Genomic DNA, 13570 nt, shown 5'->3' on the forward strand with positions numbered 1-13570 from the left:
CCCCCCCTCATTCTTCCCTTCCTGCTATCTTCTTCTTTTTTTTTTTTTTTAACATATAATGTATTATTTGTCTCAGAGGTGCAGATCTGTGATTCAACAGTCTTGCACAATTCACAGAGCTCACCATAGCACATACTCCCCAATGTCTATCACCCAGCTGCCCCATCCCCCACCCCCCACCACTTCAGCAGCCCTCAGTTTGTTTCCTGAGATTAAGAATTCCTCATATCAGTGAGGTCATATGATACATGTTTTTCTCTGATGGACTTATTTCGCTCAGCATAACACTCTCCAGTTCCATCCACATCATTGCAAATGGCAAGATTTCATTCCTTTTGATGGGTGCATAATATTCCATTATATATATATACCACATCTTCTTTATCCATTCATCTCTCGATGGACATTTTGGCTCTTTCCACAGTTTGGCTATTTTGGACATTGCTTCTATAAACATCGGGGTGCACATACCCATTTGGATCCCTACATTTGTATCTTTGGGGTAAATACCCAGTAGTGCAATTGCTGGATCATATGGTGGCTCTATTTTCAACTTTTTGAAGAACCTCCATACTGTTTTCCAGAGTGGCTGCACCAGCTTGCATTCCCACCAGCAGTGTAAGAGAGTTCCCCTTTCTCCACATCCCCACCAACATCTGTCATTTCCTGACTTGTTAATTTTAGCCATTCCAGTCATATCCATTCTTTATCTGGGAATCATTGTATTCCTTTAAAGCAGTGGTTTTTTGATCACTGATTCCTTTGAGAATCTGAAAGAAAAATACGTATGTTGACATATTCATAAAATTTTGAGTGTTCACAGATCTTCTGGAACAGCATCCAAGGTTAAGAATTTATGTTTTAAGGTAGAATTGTAGATTTTTATTCTAGCCCACAGGACAAAAGTTCTTAATTTCAAATCCTCAGGTCGTCTTCAGGGTTGAAGGGGCTTGGGGATGAATCCCCGAAAGTGCATTTAAATTGTGTTCCTCGGTGCACTTTTTTGAAACCAGCCTTTCAAAACGATGTGTAACTCATAATCAGTTAAAGAACTTCTATGCTGTGGCCTGCTTAAAGAAGGCATTCTATTTCTCAATTTAAGTGGGCATTTAAATCCTGCTTTTTTAAAGTAGCAGAATGGTTTTTCAAATGAAATTTTAAAATCCTAATATATAAAATATATTAAGAGTAGAGTTGCTGTGATTGAAGTGGTTGTGAGAATTTTGGAGCCTTGTACTCACCCTCCAAACAGCCTCGCAGGGCAGCTTTGCTGAACGCTGTGGAATTACAGGTCAAGTGTTGCTTACCTATGCTTTCTTCCTTAAAGAAAGCCCTCCTAAGGAAAGCCAGATGATTAAGCATAATGTCAGATTTTGTTCTTATTCCTTCTAATTTCTTTTTAAAGTTTTAAGTGTTTTTATTTATTTTTTTAAAAAAAGATTTTTATTTATTTGACAGGAGGAGAGAGGGAGAGAGAGAGAGAGAGCATGAACAGGCAGAGTGGCAGGCAAAATCAGACTCAGCTGAGCAGGGAGCCCTATGTGGGGCTCGATCCCAGGACCCTGAGATCATGACCTGAGCCAAAGGCAGACGCTTAACTGACTGAGCCACCCAGGCGCCCCAAGTTTTAAGTGTTTCTAGAAAGAAAAAGGACACTGGCTTTGATGGATTTTTTTAAAAATATAAATATTTCTCCAGTTGTTATTGTACAAAATGTTAAAAAAAAAAAGTGAAAACCTCCTTCCAATCTCAACCCAGAAAATCTTCCAGAGAATTATTTGAAAATTTCAAGGGAATGTTTTGTTAATTCTCTTTTTGTGGTTTTGAAGGTTGACAGCTTAATCCATGTTTAATGAAGTTCCCCGTTAGCTGTTCATCTAATGATCTTAGCCGAGATTGATTTTATTGCTGCCTAGATTATTAATTCACTAGGAGTTACAAAATGGTAATGTTCTGTCATTTTTTCTGAATTTATTGGCTGGAATTTTTCTATAAAGAACAACTTTCTCTCATTAAATAGCCGTATTTTCATTTTTTTTCTTTAACTGCTGTAAAGTTCAGAAGGCTTACCCCAACCAGGCTCTGAGTACAAACTTAATCCTATGTCCATCTTAAAAGGAACCTGTTGAATCCGTGCTCTACCCTGGTCTATGTTGTTCAGCATCAGCAAGTTGGCATTTCGACTGTGTCATTTTTATGCATTTTCAGTGTCCCCTTAGGCAACATTTGGCCACACTGAACTGTCTGGGCTGTCCTGATTTTCTCCTGAAGCTACCAGTTTTTGTTTTTAGGGCCTTACTTAGAAAGTTGCATAAGTTTGAGTCGTTAATTTCTGCTGCTCCTTTTCTCATTAACTCTGTAATTTTTATTGTATGGTTTTACAGAAGATGACATTTTTTTTGGAATGACTTGTTTTTTTAAAGAGAAAATGCATTATGAAACCGTATTAATATTCCCAGTTTAAATTTACAGCTATGCGTTTTTTTTTTTTTTTAAGGTTTTATTTATTTTATTTATTTGACAGAGACACAGCAAGAGAGGGAACACAACCAGGGGAGTGGGAGAGGGAGAAACAGGCTTCCCGTGGAGCAGGGAGCCTGATGTGGGGCTTGATCCCAGGACCCTGGGATCATGACCTGGGCCGAAGACAGCTGCTTAATGACTGAACCACCCAGGCGCCCCTGCTTTTTTTTTTTTTTAACTTGCTTGATTTTATACTGCTTTTTTCTCTTATGTTGTAAATTTTGGTAGTTCCTAACATTATTCATAAATATGTATTTGCTTTAGCCAGACATACAAGATTTAGAAAAGCAGAACTACTGTTTTTACTAATAATATGTTTACTGGAAACAGTTTAAGATTTCTTTGCATTTCCTTTTGTCTGTAGGATATATCTTACTAGGGATGCACAATCAGCCTGTGTTTTAGTTACTTGCAATAACTCTTCTCTGTGGTTAAGCCACCAGCTCAGTATGTAGTTAAATTCAAATCTTCTCCTACTTTCAATTTTTAGGTTCCCTGCTTTTCCTTACAGGTAACTACTTTAATAGATTTTGCTTCTCCTTCCATTTTTGTTGTATATATTTTTAATATATTCAAATATATATTCATATTACCCCTTTTCTTAGATAAAAGTTTTCATACTATATACCCTATTTTACACTTTGTTCTTTTACTTAACTGTAGATCCTGAACATCACTCCATAGCAGTTACAGGAAATATTCCTCATTCCTTATTACAGCCACCTGATCCTACATTGATCTACTTTAGCTTTTTCAGTGGTCCCTTTTTTTTTTTTTTAAAGATTTTATTTATTTATTTGAGAGAGAGAGAATGAGAGATAGAGAGCACGAGAGGGAAGAGGGTCAGAGGGAGAAGCAGACTCCCTGCTGAGCAGGGAGCCCGATGTGGGACTCGATCCCGGGACTCCAGGATCATGACCTGAGCCGAAGGCAGTCGCTTAACCAACTGAGCCACCCAGGCGCCCACAGTGGTCCCTTTTTGATAATTTTTTGAGTCATTACAATATTTGGCCATTACAGATAGTGCTACAGTAAATATGTGTTTTGTATATTTTTGCCACTTTTAGGGTTACATTTCTTAGGATTCCTAAGATGTATATGTACTGCATTGGGTAATTGCCAAATCCCTCTTCATTTTTTTATTCCCACCAGTAATGTGTGAGAGTCCCCTTCTCCACACAGTGCATGTTGTCATCTGTTTCAGGGTCAGTTGCATTTCTTTTTCTGTGCACTGTCTGTTCATACCTTTTGCCTATTTTTCTAAAGGAGTGTCTTTATTTTAGAAGCTATATATTAACTCTTGGTGATATGAATTGCAGGTATTTTTTCCATTTTATCATTTGTCTTTGTACTTTGCTATAAGTTTATTTTTGTCACTCAAAAGTTGTATATTTGCTAGTTTTTGTGTATTATTTAAATTAATTCTTATTGTTTATAGTTAGGAAACCTTTCCTTATTCTCAGATTATATCAGTTTACATTTATCCATTTAGAGAAGAATTTGCCCATATTTTCTTATGATATATATATGGTTTCATTCTTTATATTTAAATCTTTGCTTGATTTACTGTGTATTCCAAATCTGTGAGAGATAGATCCAATTTTTATTTGGTTCCATATGATTATACATTAATTCTTATTATATCACTTACTAAGAAGTTCTCTTTTACTCACAGTTTGAGATGCTGTGTTTGCTTTTCTGTTTGTTTTCACAGTTCTAAAATTTAGTTTTATTCTAATACATTAATACTAATGTATGCCAGATAACCTAGTGATAATTCATACGTTTAGTAGTTCACAACATTTTTAGAAAGCATGTAATAAACATTTATAGAAAATTTTGTAAAGAATGAAATGTTTACTATAATCCTTCTTAAAAGTCTTGGTTCATTTTGAAAGACCAACATTGAGTTTTTAAAAATCAAAAGAAAGGAAAGTAAGTCCTTCCCCCCCCCCCGCCCCACGTACACACAAAATACATAAGAACCACTCTCTGGCATTCATATTTTAAGTGCCCAGAATAAAATGGGCTAAATTTTCAAAGGCAGTTACAAGGACTTGTTTCATTTGATTTAGCATCAAGTAAAGTAAGAGTAAATATGCCATTGAAGAGTCATATTTCTCCTCCAGCTCTTGTATTGCCACATTCTTCCTACCAGGCCACAGGACGTAAGCAAGCATCTTTGTTGCCCCACTAAGGAATCAAAGCATTTTCATTTTAATTAGCAATAATCGTGCCTCGGATAAACCTCATTGGCTACAATACTGCCACTGTGCAAATGGCTATTTAGATTATACTCACTGGTAAAGGTTTTTCCTGCCAGATAACAGTGGACGTAACTATGGCAGTGAACACAAGCAGGTGTTAACTTCTTTGATTAGGAATAAAGAACTCATTCAGCAAACTCAGTTATTTTCCTGGTCTTTTTTAGCCTGTCATGTAAATCCTTTTAATTATTTTTTTGCTAATTATAATTGCTATATATATCAAGGGAATTTTCCCCAAGCATACCTGATCTATTTCTATTTCCTGATGATAAAGTATGCTTGCTTTACTAGTGTCATGGGTTTTCTCTTAATCTTTTTTTTCTGCCTCTCATCAAGGCAGATCTTACATTTTGATTAAAAAGCAAAACTAACAAGTAGATCCTAAAGCACACATTTCTAAACTGAATAACATCTGAAAAGATAAGACTTTAATTACATTTTCTGTTGAAAATTCGACTTGGGTGTTTTTGCAAGAACTTACGTCAATTTCTAACATAAATCATGTCCCTCAGAGCATGTGTATTCTCAAAAGAAAAATCTTAGGAAAATAAATTTTCCTATGTGCTAATTAATACATTTTTATAACAAATTGAAAATTCTGAGGAAACAAGGTATGTTTAACAACAAAATAAATTCAGCATATATGGCTAATTTATAAATGTCTTAGTGTAGGGGTCCTGGATGGCTCAGTCAGTTAGGTGTCTGACTCTCAATTTCAGTTCAGGTCGTGATCTCATGGTTTGTGGGGTTGAGCCCTGATTTGGGCTCTGTGCTCAGCAGGGAGTCTGCTTGGGGACTTTCTTCCCTGCCCCGCCCCTCTGCTCGCTCACTTGCTCACTTGAGCTGTTTCTCAAAAAAAAAAAAAAAATTAAAAAAGAGAAAAAAAGAAGTGTCTTAGGTAAAGGCAGTGGTGAATTTGCATCCTGCAACTAATCTGTAAATCCAGTTGGTTTTTTTCCTGGAATTTTATAGACATAGTGTCTCATAGAGCCATATACCACAGTGCTAAAGATGTCTTTTTTGGTATCAGTCTATGCAAAAAGCCTCTGATGAGATACTTTCCCCAAATGACATGGAATTTTTTTGTTTCTTTTCCAGAAAATAAGGAAAATTTATCAACCACTTACTCTTCTGAACAAATATTAGGTCACTACCAATTGCTCTTTTAATTATTAAATATAGTAAAATTTTTTTTTGAAGTTTAGACATTTCTGATGTTTTTCAGTTGCATCACCATAGAAGATAACTGAATAAAACACACTAGATGATTTCAAAAGATGAATCTTCATATCTGACTCATTTGGCACATCCTTAATTTCCAGATAAAATCAGTAGAAATGAAACTAATATAATTTTCAAAGAATTCATAGATGTCAGTCTTAGGACAAATGCATGGATGAGGAGCTTCTGCTTATCTTACTAGGTAAATGCAGTTTTCCTCATGAAGTAACTGATATTTTCTGGTTTATTTGTTGAACTTTTGTTTGTAGGAAGGCATACACATAGGGCCAGATCTTGTTGGTTTCTGTTCTGGAGAATGTTTCTAACACCCCTTTTGTGTGGTGGGTAATATTCCAGGACCAGCTGTGTTTGGGCTTTGTAAGCCTTCAATCTCTTGAGAACCATCTCTCATCTGTTACTCTCACACTGGATGAGAGGCTTTCCAGTGAGGTCACCAAGGCCCGTAGTTTTGGGAGAGTCGAATTTGATGTTGTAGACTTGGTGGCTAGGTGAATGAATTTAGCAAGTGGATGTTGCTTCATGACCTTGAAGGGCACGTTCAGATTAATCACTCTATCTGATAAACTATCCAGGGCTTCTGCCTGTGAAAGTGCCTTGGAAAACTACACAATAGCCAGCTATATTGGGTGAGATTTTTCAGCTCATGAAGGGCCCAGCAGAGTCATGACATTTTCCGAAATGAGCTTCCCTTGTTCAATGAAAGTTCTTGGCTAACACGGCAATTTCTGTGTCCCAAGCCTGTTTCAGACTGGGTCCCTGCTGGAGAGGTGCTTCAACTCGAAGTATTGGTGATGTGCTATGACACACCTTGCCTGAGCTCAGTGCCACCATGATCACTGTGTTCAGTGGGCCTGGGCCCCACAGATAGTGGGACTTTGTCCTTGCTGCACACTTGCCCCGTTCTGTGGGCTGGCAGCACTGTGAGCTGGGGGCTGCCTTTTGTTTGGTTTTTGATTGTATTGATATGTATATTCTATCACTTTTCTTACCCAGATGGACAAATTTTAAAGAAAACAAGTTAAAAATAAGTCTGACTTTATTAAACTGTACACAGATTTTTTTTAAAGATTTTATTTATTTATAAGAGAGCACGTTGCATGCGTGCGTGCACGCACACACATGCATGCACACATGAGTGGGGGAGGAGTAGAGGGAGAGGGAGAAGCAGACTCCCCTCTGAGCAGGGATCCCAACATGGGGCTTGATCCTGGGACTTCGGGACCATGAACTGAGCTGAAGGCGATGCTTAACCAATTGAGCCACCCTGTACACAGATTTTTTTAAAAAAGATTTTATTTATTTGTTTGTTTGTTTGTTTGTTTTGGGGGGAGAGGCAGAAGGAGGGAGAGGGACAAGCAGATTCTGATGCCCCCGCTGGATCCCATAACCCTGAGATCATGACCTGAGCTGAAACCAAGAGTCAGATGCTGAACTGACTGAACCACCCAGGTGCCCCTGTATTTTTTAGGGGTACCCGATGTTCCTAATTTCACATCCAAGTGTAATTGAATTATCAGCAAGGAAACTTTAAAATTCCAAGTTGTATTACTGCTTTAAACACTAATGAAGTGTTATTTCCTTACAGTGCCACAAGGTTGCAGTAGTGAGAGAAGATAAATTGGAAGGTGAGTGTTTAGCAATTTAGCAAGATTTTCCTCTTACGGCATCAATGTAGGTACCGTAAAAAATCTGCCCCTAGCATCTGCATACAATATATTTAGCTATTTAACTGAAAAGCTGAATATTCCTTTTATTAGTAGTTTCTGAAACATGTTAAAATAGGATACCACCTCTGCCTAACTTCCCATTTTTAAGACCAATAGCTGCTGACATTTACAAAGCACTTTCATTACAGGATTTCAAAGCTCATGTCATTCATGCAAAAAACTATCATGAATACCCTATGGAACAGCTCATGAACTGGAAAAAGACAGTAGTCTCTAAATACTGTGTTGTGTTCCCTAACAATTTTTTAGGAAGAAAATTAAAGAATGCTTTTCTAAAGTCAGAAAGACTTAACATAACTTCTAAATTAAATTTATCTTTCCATTTCAAGACTATTAATATTATGGTTTTATTATTTAAAAATCCAGTTCAAAAGAGTTTTGTAATAGGGTCCACATGATCTGGATATATGTCTCAAGATGAAACCTGCACTGTTGTACTTTGTATACAAAGACTCCTGCCATTGGCGTCGTTTTCTTAGAAAATAACTCTGAGGTATTCAGGGTAGTGGAGATGTCCACTTTTGTCTTTCTGAATTCCCACAGTGGTGGCCAAAGTGAGATTTATTCATTCAGTAGATACATAATGAGTATTTACTCTGTCAAACTCTGTGGTAGGTGCTGGAGACTCAGTCACAGTCCCTTTCTTTGTGGAATCTAACATTTGTTCTTGTGATATTCTGTTGTGGTTTTTTTTTCTTCAGACTTAGCTGGCTACTAGTATTTTTGTTATAGAGTTGCTTTCTCTGCACAAAAATTGAATTATATAATTGAGTCTTCTCAGATAGAAATTACTTATTCTTTAATTATATACTAGAGTGTAAGATTCTTCCCTGACTGAAAAAAATAAAGAACATCACAGTCATCATCAATCATTCATTAATGTTTACTGGATGAGTGATACCCTCACAGGTGTTGTACTTAGAACTGCCTCACCACCACCTTGTCTTGATGTCCCAGTTATAGACAGAAGAGTTGATGTTGTACTGTGTATGTGACTCTTTGGCCTTTTAGAGCTTTTGGACCACCACAGATTGCAAATGGTTTTAATGCAGAAGGGTTTCTTGTTAAAGTCCCCACATGCTATGAAGTTTGTGTATTAACAGACTGCTTTTCCTGTTGACTTGTAGCAGTGAAGTCCAAGCTAGCGGTGACTGCCAGCATCCATGTGTACAGCATCCAGAAAGCCATGCTAAAGGACAGTGGGCCTCTGTTCAATACGGACTATGACATCCTTAAAAGCAACTTGCAGAACTGCAGCAAGTGAGCTCCTTAATGTTCCTTGTGGGCTTCTTTACGAATTGATTTTGTAAGATGTTTACACAGTGGCTGCCTCTTAAGAGTGAATGCCAAGTCTAGTAAAACCCCATTTATCTTGCAGTAAGACACATGCCTGGTTTTATTAGTACATCATAAGGTGAAAAATAGCAGCCACAACCCATACTGAAAACCCCAGTGGACTCCCCATAAATCTATTTCTCATGTATTTATCCTGTCACCGCCACCGAAAGGTTTGTTGTGCCCCCTCATTACTCCCTTACGCCAGTCTCTGCTTGTCTAAATCCCACCGATTTTTTGAGAACCAGTTCAGATGTCCTTCAAAAACTATTTCTCATTTGTTATCCCTCTACCTTCCATCCAAAAGCTTTTGATCTTCCACAGCCAGGATCAGGTCTTGTTCATCTTTTATATCCTTTGTATCATCTTCAGTGAGATGATGGAGTATAATGCACAGACTTGTGTTGTGGCTTTTTGCTTAATAGCCTGGTGGTTTTGGACAAATTACTTAAACTCTTGAGCTTTGGCTTTTTCATTTTTAAATTAGATATAATAATGCCTACTTTGTGGGGCTGTATTGAAGGTTCAGGTCAGTTCCCCAGACATACTAAGCACTTACTACTTTGACAGGTACTAAGTGAGATCATTTGAATTCATTCTACCAAGATCTAATAAGTACCTATGCCATACCACACACTGTAGAGTGAATATGGCCCAGTACCTGCTTATAGAACTCATGGTCCTAAGGGAGGCAATTATAGTATAGTGTGACAGTGCTCTAATAGGAGTAACACTGTGGGAGGATATTTGGGGGAGCACTCATCCCCCACTTTTGAGTGAGGAGGCCAAAGAGAGAAGGCTTCCTGGAGGCGTGGCCGCTAAGCTGAGGCCTGAAGGCCTGAGTAGAAGTAGCCAGTCAAAGGAGAAGTAGGAAAGAAGGACAGAGCTGCGAGAAAACCGGGTGCTTGTGTGGGACTGCAGTCATTTTCTGTTGCGGGAACTTAGAGTGAGAGGTAGGAAATAATGAGCTATAAGATGGAAGTAGGTGTCAGATTATATGCTTTGACCACTAGGATAAGGAGTTTAGACTATTCTGAGGGTACTGGGGTGCCACTGAGGATTTTGAAGCAGATGAGTGAAATGAGCAAAATTGCATTACAGAAAGATCACTTGGGGGCGCCTGGGTAGTTAAGCATCTGACTCTTGATTTGGGCTCAGGTCATGATCTCGGGGTCGTGGGATTGAACCCTGTGTTGGGCTCTGTGCTCAGCAGGGAGTCTGCTTGAGATTCTCTTTCTCTCTCCACCTCCCTGTGTTCATGTACGTGCTCTCTCTTTGAATGAATGAATGGATGAATAAAATCTTAAAAAAGAAAGATCACTTGGCTGCAGTGGTGAACAAGATCAGAAGCGACTGAATAATTGGGAGACAAAGCCATCAGTGAGGAGAAATGTAGTGATTCAGGGTGGAGATGACAGTTACCTGAAGTGTAATAGTGGTGTTGGGCGTGAAGTCATATGAAGGTTAAAAGAGTCATGCTGTCAAAACCTGGATTTTGTAATGCTTGGGGATGTGTGTGTGTATGGGGGGGGGTGTTCATACTGTTAAGGATGGTGGTCATGTGTCTGGATGTGTGATGGTGTCATCACTAAGAAAGGGAATATGTGGGAAGGAGTAGGCTTGGGGAGAGAAGGAAAAACGATAAATTGGGTTTGGACATGTTGAGTTTGGGAAGCCTGTGGGGAGTCCAAGCGGAGATGTCCGTGCAGTAGTATAGAGTCAAGGAGAGAAATCTGGCTTGAAGATAGAGATTTTGGAATCAGAGAAAATAATTAATTGAGCCACAGCAGTAGATACAGTCATGCAGAGAGAATGTATAGAATGAAAGAGGGCAGAAAGTCAAACTCGAGGCCACAATTACTAGCTGTATACCTTGAGCAAATTATTTAACCTCTCTGTGCCTCAACTTCCTCCTCAGTAAAATGAAGCTAACAAAGGTACCAACCTCAAAAGGCTGTCAAGGAGTAAATGAATGAATATATATAAAACACATAGAATGGGGGGGCGCCTCGGTGGCTCAGTCATTAAGCATCTACCTTCAGCTCAGGTCATGGTCCCAGGGTCCTGGGATTGAGCCCCGCATCAGGCTCCCTGCTTGGTGGGAAGCCTGCTTCTCCCTCTTCCACTCCCCCTGCTTGTGTTCCCTCTCTTGCTGTCTCTCTTTCTGTCAAATAAATCAATAAAATCTAAACAAAACAAAACAAAAAAAAACTTAGAACGGTGCTTGGCACATAGTAAGCACTATTTAAATGACAACCATTTTTCAAGGGATGGGCAAGAGAAGAGGAGCCTAAATGGGAGCAACCAGAGATGAGAGAAAAATCACAAGAGTATTTGGGGTTCTAAAAGCTAAGGAGGGACTGATTGACAGTGTCATACCTTGCTGAGAAGCTAAGTAAAATAGGAACTGAAAAGTGTTAATTGGATTTAGTGTTAAGAGGGTTTTCAGTGGAGTGACTGGATTCTGGTCAACTGAATAAAGTGGGAGCATGAGAAAGTGAGACAGCAAATATGAAAAACTCTTTCCAGGAAATTTGACAGTAAAATGGAGGAAAAAGAGAGGTAGCTAAAGAGGAATTGAGACTAAGGGAGGGTCTATACATTTTTAAAGTTGAGAATGCCTTGAACTTGTACTGTTAGGAAAGAGCCGTCAAAGAAGAAATGGTTGAAACTACTGGGGAAGATGGGATAACTGATAGAACCAGGTCCTTGAGACAAAATAGATATAGACTTTCCAAACATAGTTTCTGGAAGTTCCATGAGAATAGGAATTGTGTCTATTTTGTACCCAAAATGGTGCCTAGCAAATGGTAAGCATTCAATAAGTAATTATTGAGTGAATTGATGATAGGCAATAGTTCTTTTATTCTACAGCTCAAAACCTTAAGTATAATAGGCATACAAATATTTATTAAATAAATAAATATAATTACATAGCTAAAGAGTCATCATTTATAAGTGGTGTTTTTTAGGGAAGGATCATAAGAAAAGATGAATACCCTGATATATTTATGTAAATTACATTATTAGATTCCAGAAATAACCTATATTAAAATGTACTTATGGCATATGAAGCTCTAAAAATCAGTTCTTCTGTTGTATCTAATTAAGGAAGTAAACAGGAATAAAGGTGACTCAAAAGTTCAAAATGAAATTTGCTCAGGGACCACTAAAGTAAACATGGCAAGTAGAAATGTGGCAATAGGAAGCACTTTAATGAAACTTTACTTAAATACTTAAAGTATCGTGGGTAGAAATGTGAAGAATTTATCTCCAATAAAGAAGTTTGTATTTGGTCCTGAGAATTATGGGCCAGCTGAGATCTGACTCATTGTTTCGTGTGTTTTAAGAAGTGCTATGACACGAAGAAAGTTGAAATTTTAGGACTGAGCAGATTCTTCTCTCTTCAGACATGTTCCCAGCCTAACTTGGTCTCTTCCTTATTGCCAATTTCTGGTCCTGACCCTAAGGTGTGGAATGTAGACCAAATGGAGAAAGAGTTCTCTCAGGGCCAACTTTAGATGTTGACAATGAAATAAAACATTGCTCTTTTCCTTGTACATGGAAGCATTGCAAGGCTAGAGAGGAAGACTAGTGGGCGAAAGGAAATGATTTCCGTCTGTTCTTAACTCTGATGCATGAAATATCTGTGTTAGTGTGGGGTTTTCTGAAGTGGACCGTAGTAAATCAGTAGAAGATTTTTGGAGCTATACACTCTAGCTTTGAGGCTTTTCAGTCTAAAGTTACTTCTGAAATTAAATGATTTATCAGAGACTTCTTTCTTAGGCTAGTTATTCTAGCAGTTAATGTTGAAGTTATGCCTGGTTGATCGCCTAGGTAATTACTATTACCACATCGTTTCTTTCTTAACCTCCATCTTCTCTTATCCCAAGTTGAGGTAATACATTGAAGAAGGGAGGGAAACCAGAAGTCTTCACTTCCCGGGACTTCATTTATCATTCTTTCACTAGTATTTCTGTGTGCCAGGTCTCGTACTGCGTACCTAAAATACAAAAGATGAATAATGCCCTTGCCTACATCCAAGGAGCTCTCAGCAACCCCCAGTAAGCTAAAGACTGGGGGAAATCAAATGTTGTTCTTTGTAAGAAAAGTGAGGGAACCTTGCTTTAAGCACAACTGTGATTTGTGTGAAACAGGCACATCTACAATGATTATAGAAAAAAAGATGAATGTTCCCTTTAATATGCCATGCATACTGTGCCAAATTTCACTTGGTTTTGGGCATACTTGTCTGGTGCTGTTAGTTGGTATAATTAGAAATTATTAACAAATGACAGTGAAGGACCACCAGTCATATGAGCCAATGGCTCTGTTCCCAGCTTCTTCCTTGTTTTAAAGCATGATCCACTCTGGCCAGGAGAGTTGCCAGAAAGTTTGTTAATATTTAAGCTCATAATTTTGGTTCAGTCAATATTTATTACATATGTAGTCCTGTAAGTTGAAGGTCTTTAAAAA

At 38.2% G+C, this 13570-nt stretch overlaps 1 protein-coding gene and 2 pseudogenes across 5 annotated transcripts in view; 1 reads left to right on the top strand and 2 right to left on the bottom strand.

Annotated features, from left to right (window-relative positions):
* POLD3 (DNA polymerase delta 3, accessory subunit) overlaps window positions 1-13570 on the top strand; it is a 62725-nt gene that overhangs the window by 26623 nt on the left and 22532 nt on the right. For all 5 annotated transcript variants that reach the window (XM_025848452.2, XM_025848454.2, XM_025848455.2 and 2 more), the window contains 2 exons: window positions 7618-7657; window positions 8887-9019. In XM_025848452.2, coding sequence (XP_025704237.2) covers window positions 7618-7657; window positions 8887-9019 — 173 coding nt within the window. The remainder of the gene's footprint in view (window positions 1-7617; window positions 7658-8886; window positions 9020-13570) is intronic.
* On the bottom strand, window positions 4681-4807 carry LOC112806373 (U4 spliceosomal RNA; annotated as a pseudogene).
* On the bottom strand, window positions 6173-6702 carry LOC112806228 (GTP:AMP phosphotransferase AK3, mitochondrial pseudogene; annotated as a pseudogene).

Source organism: Callorhinus ursinus, unplaced genomic scaffold (assembly GCF_003265705.2).
Source record: "Callorhinus ursinus isolate GAN/ISIS: 27379988/994484 unplaced genomic scaffold, GSC_fseal_2.0 scaffold35, whole genome shotgun sequence".
Classification (NCBI taxonomy): domain Eukaryota; kingdom Metazoa; phylum Chordata; class Mammalia; order Carnivora; family Otariidae; genus Callorhinus; species Callorhinus ursinus.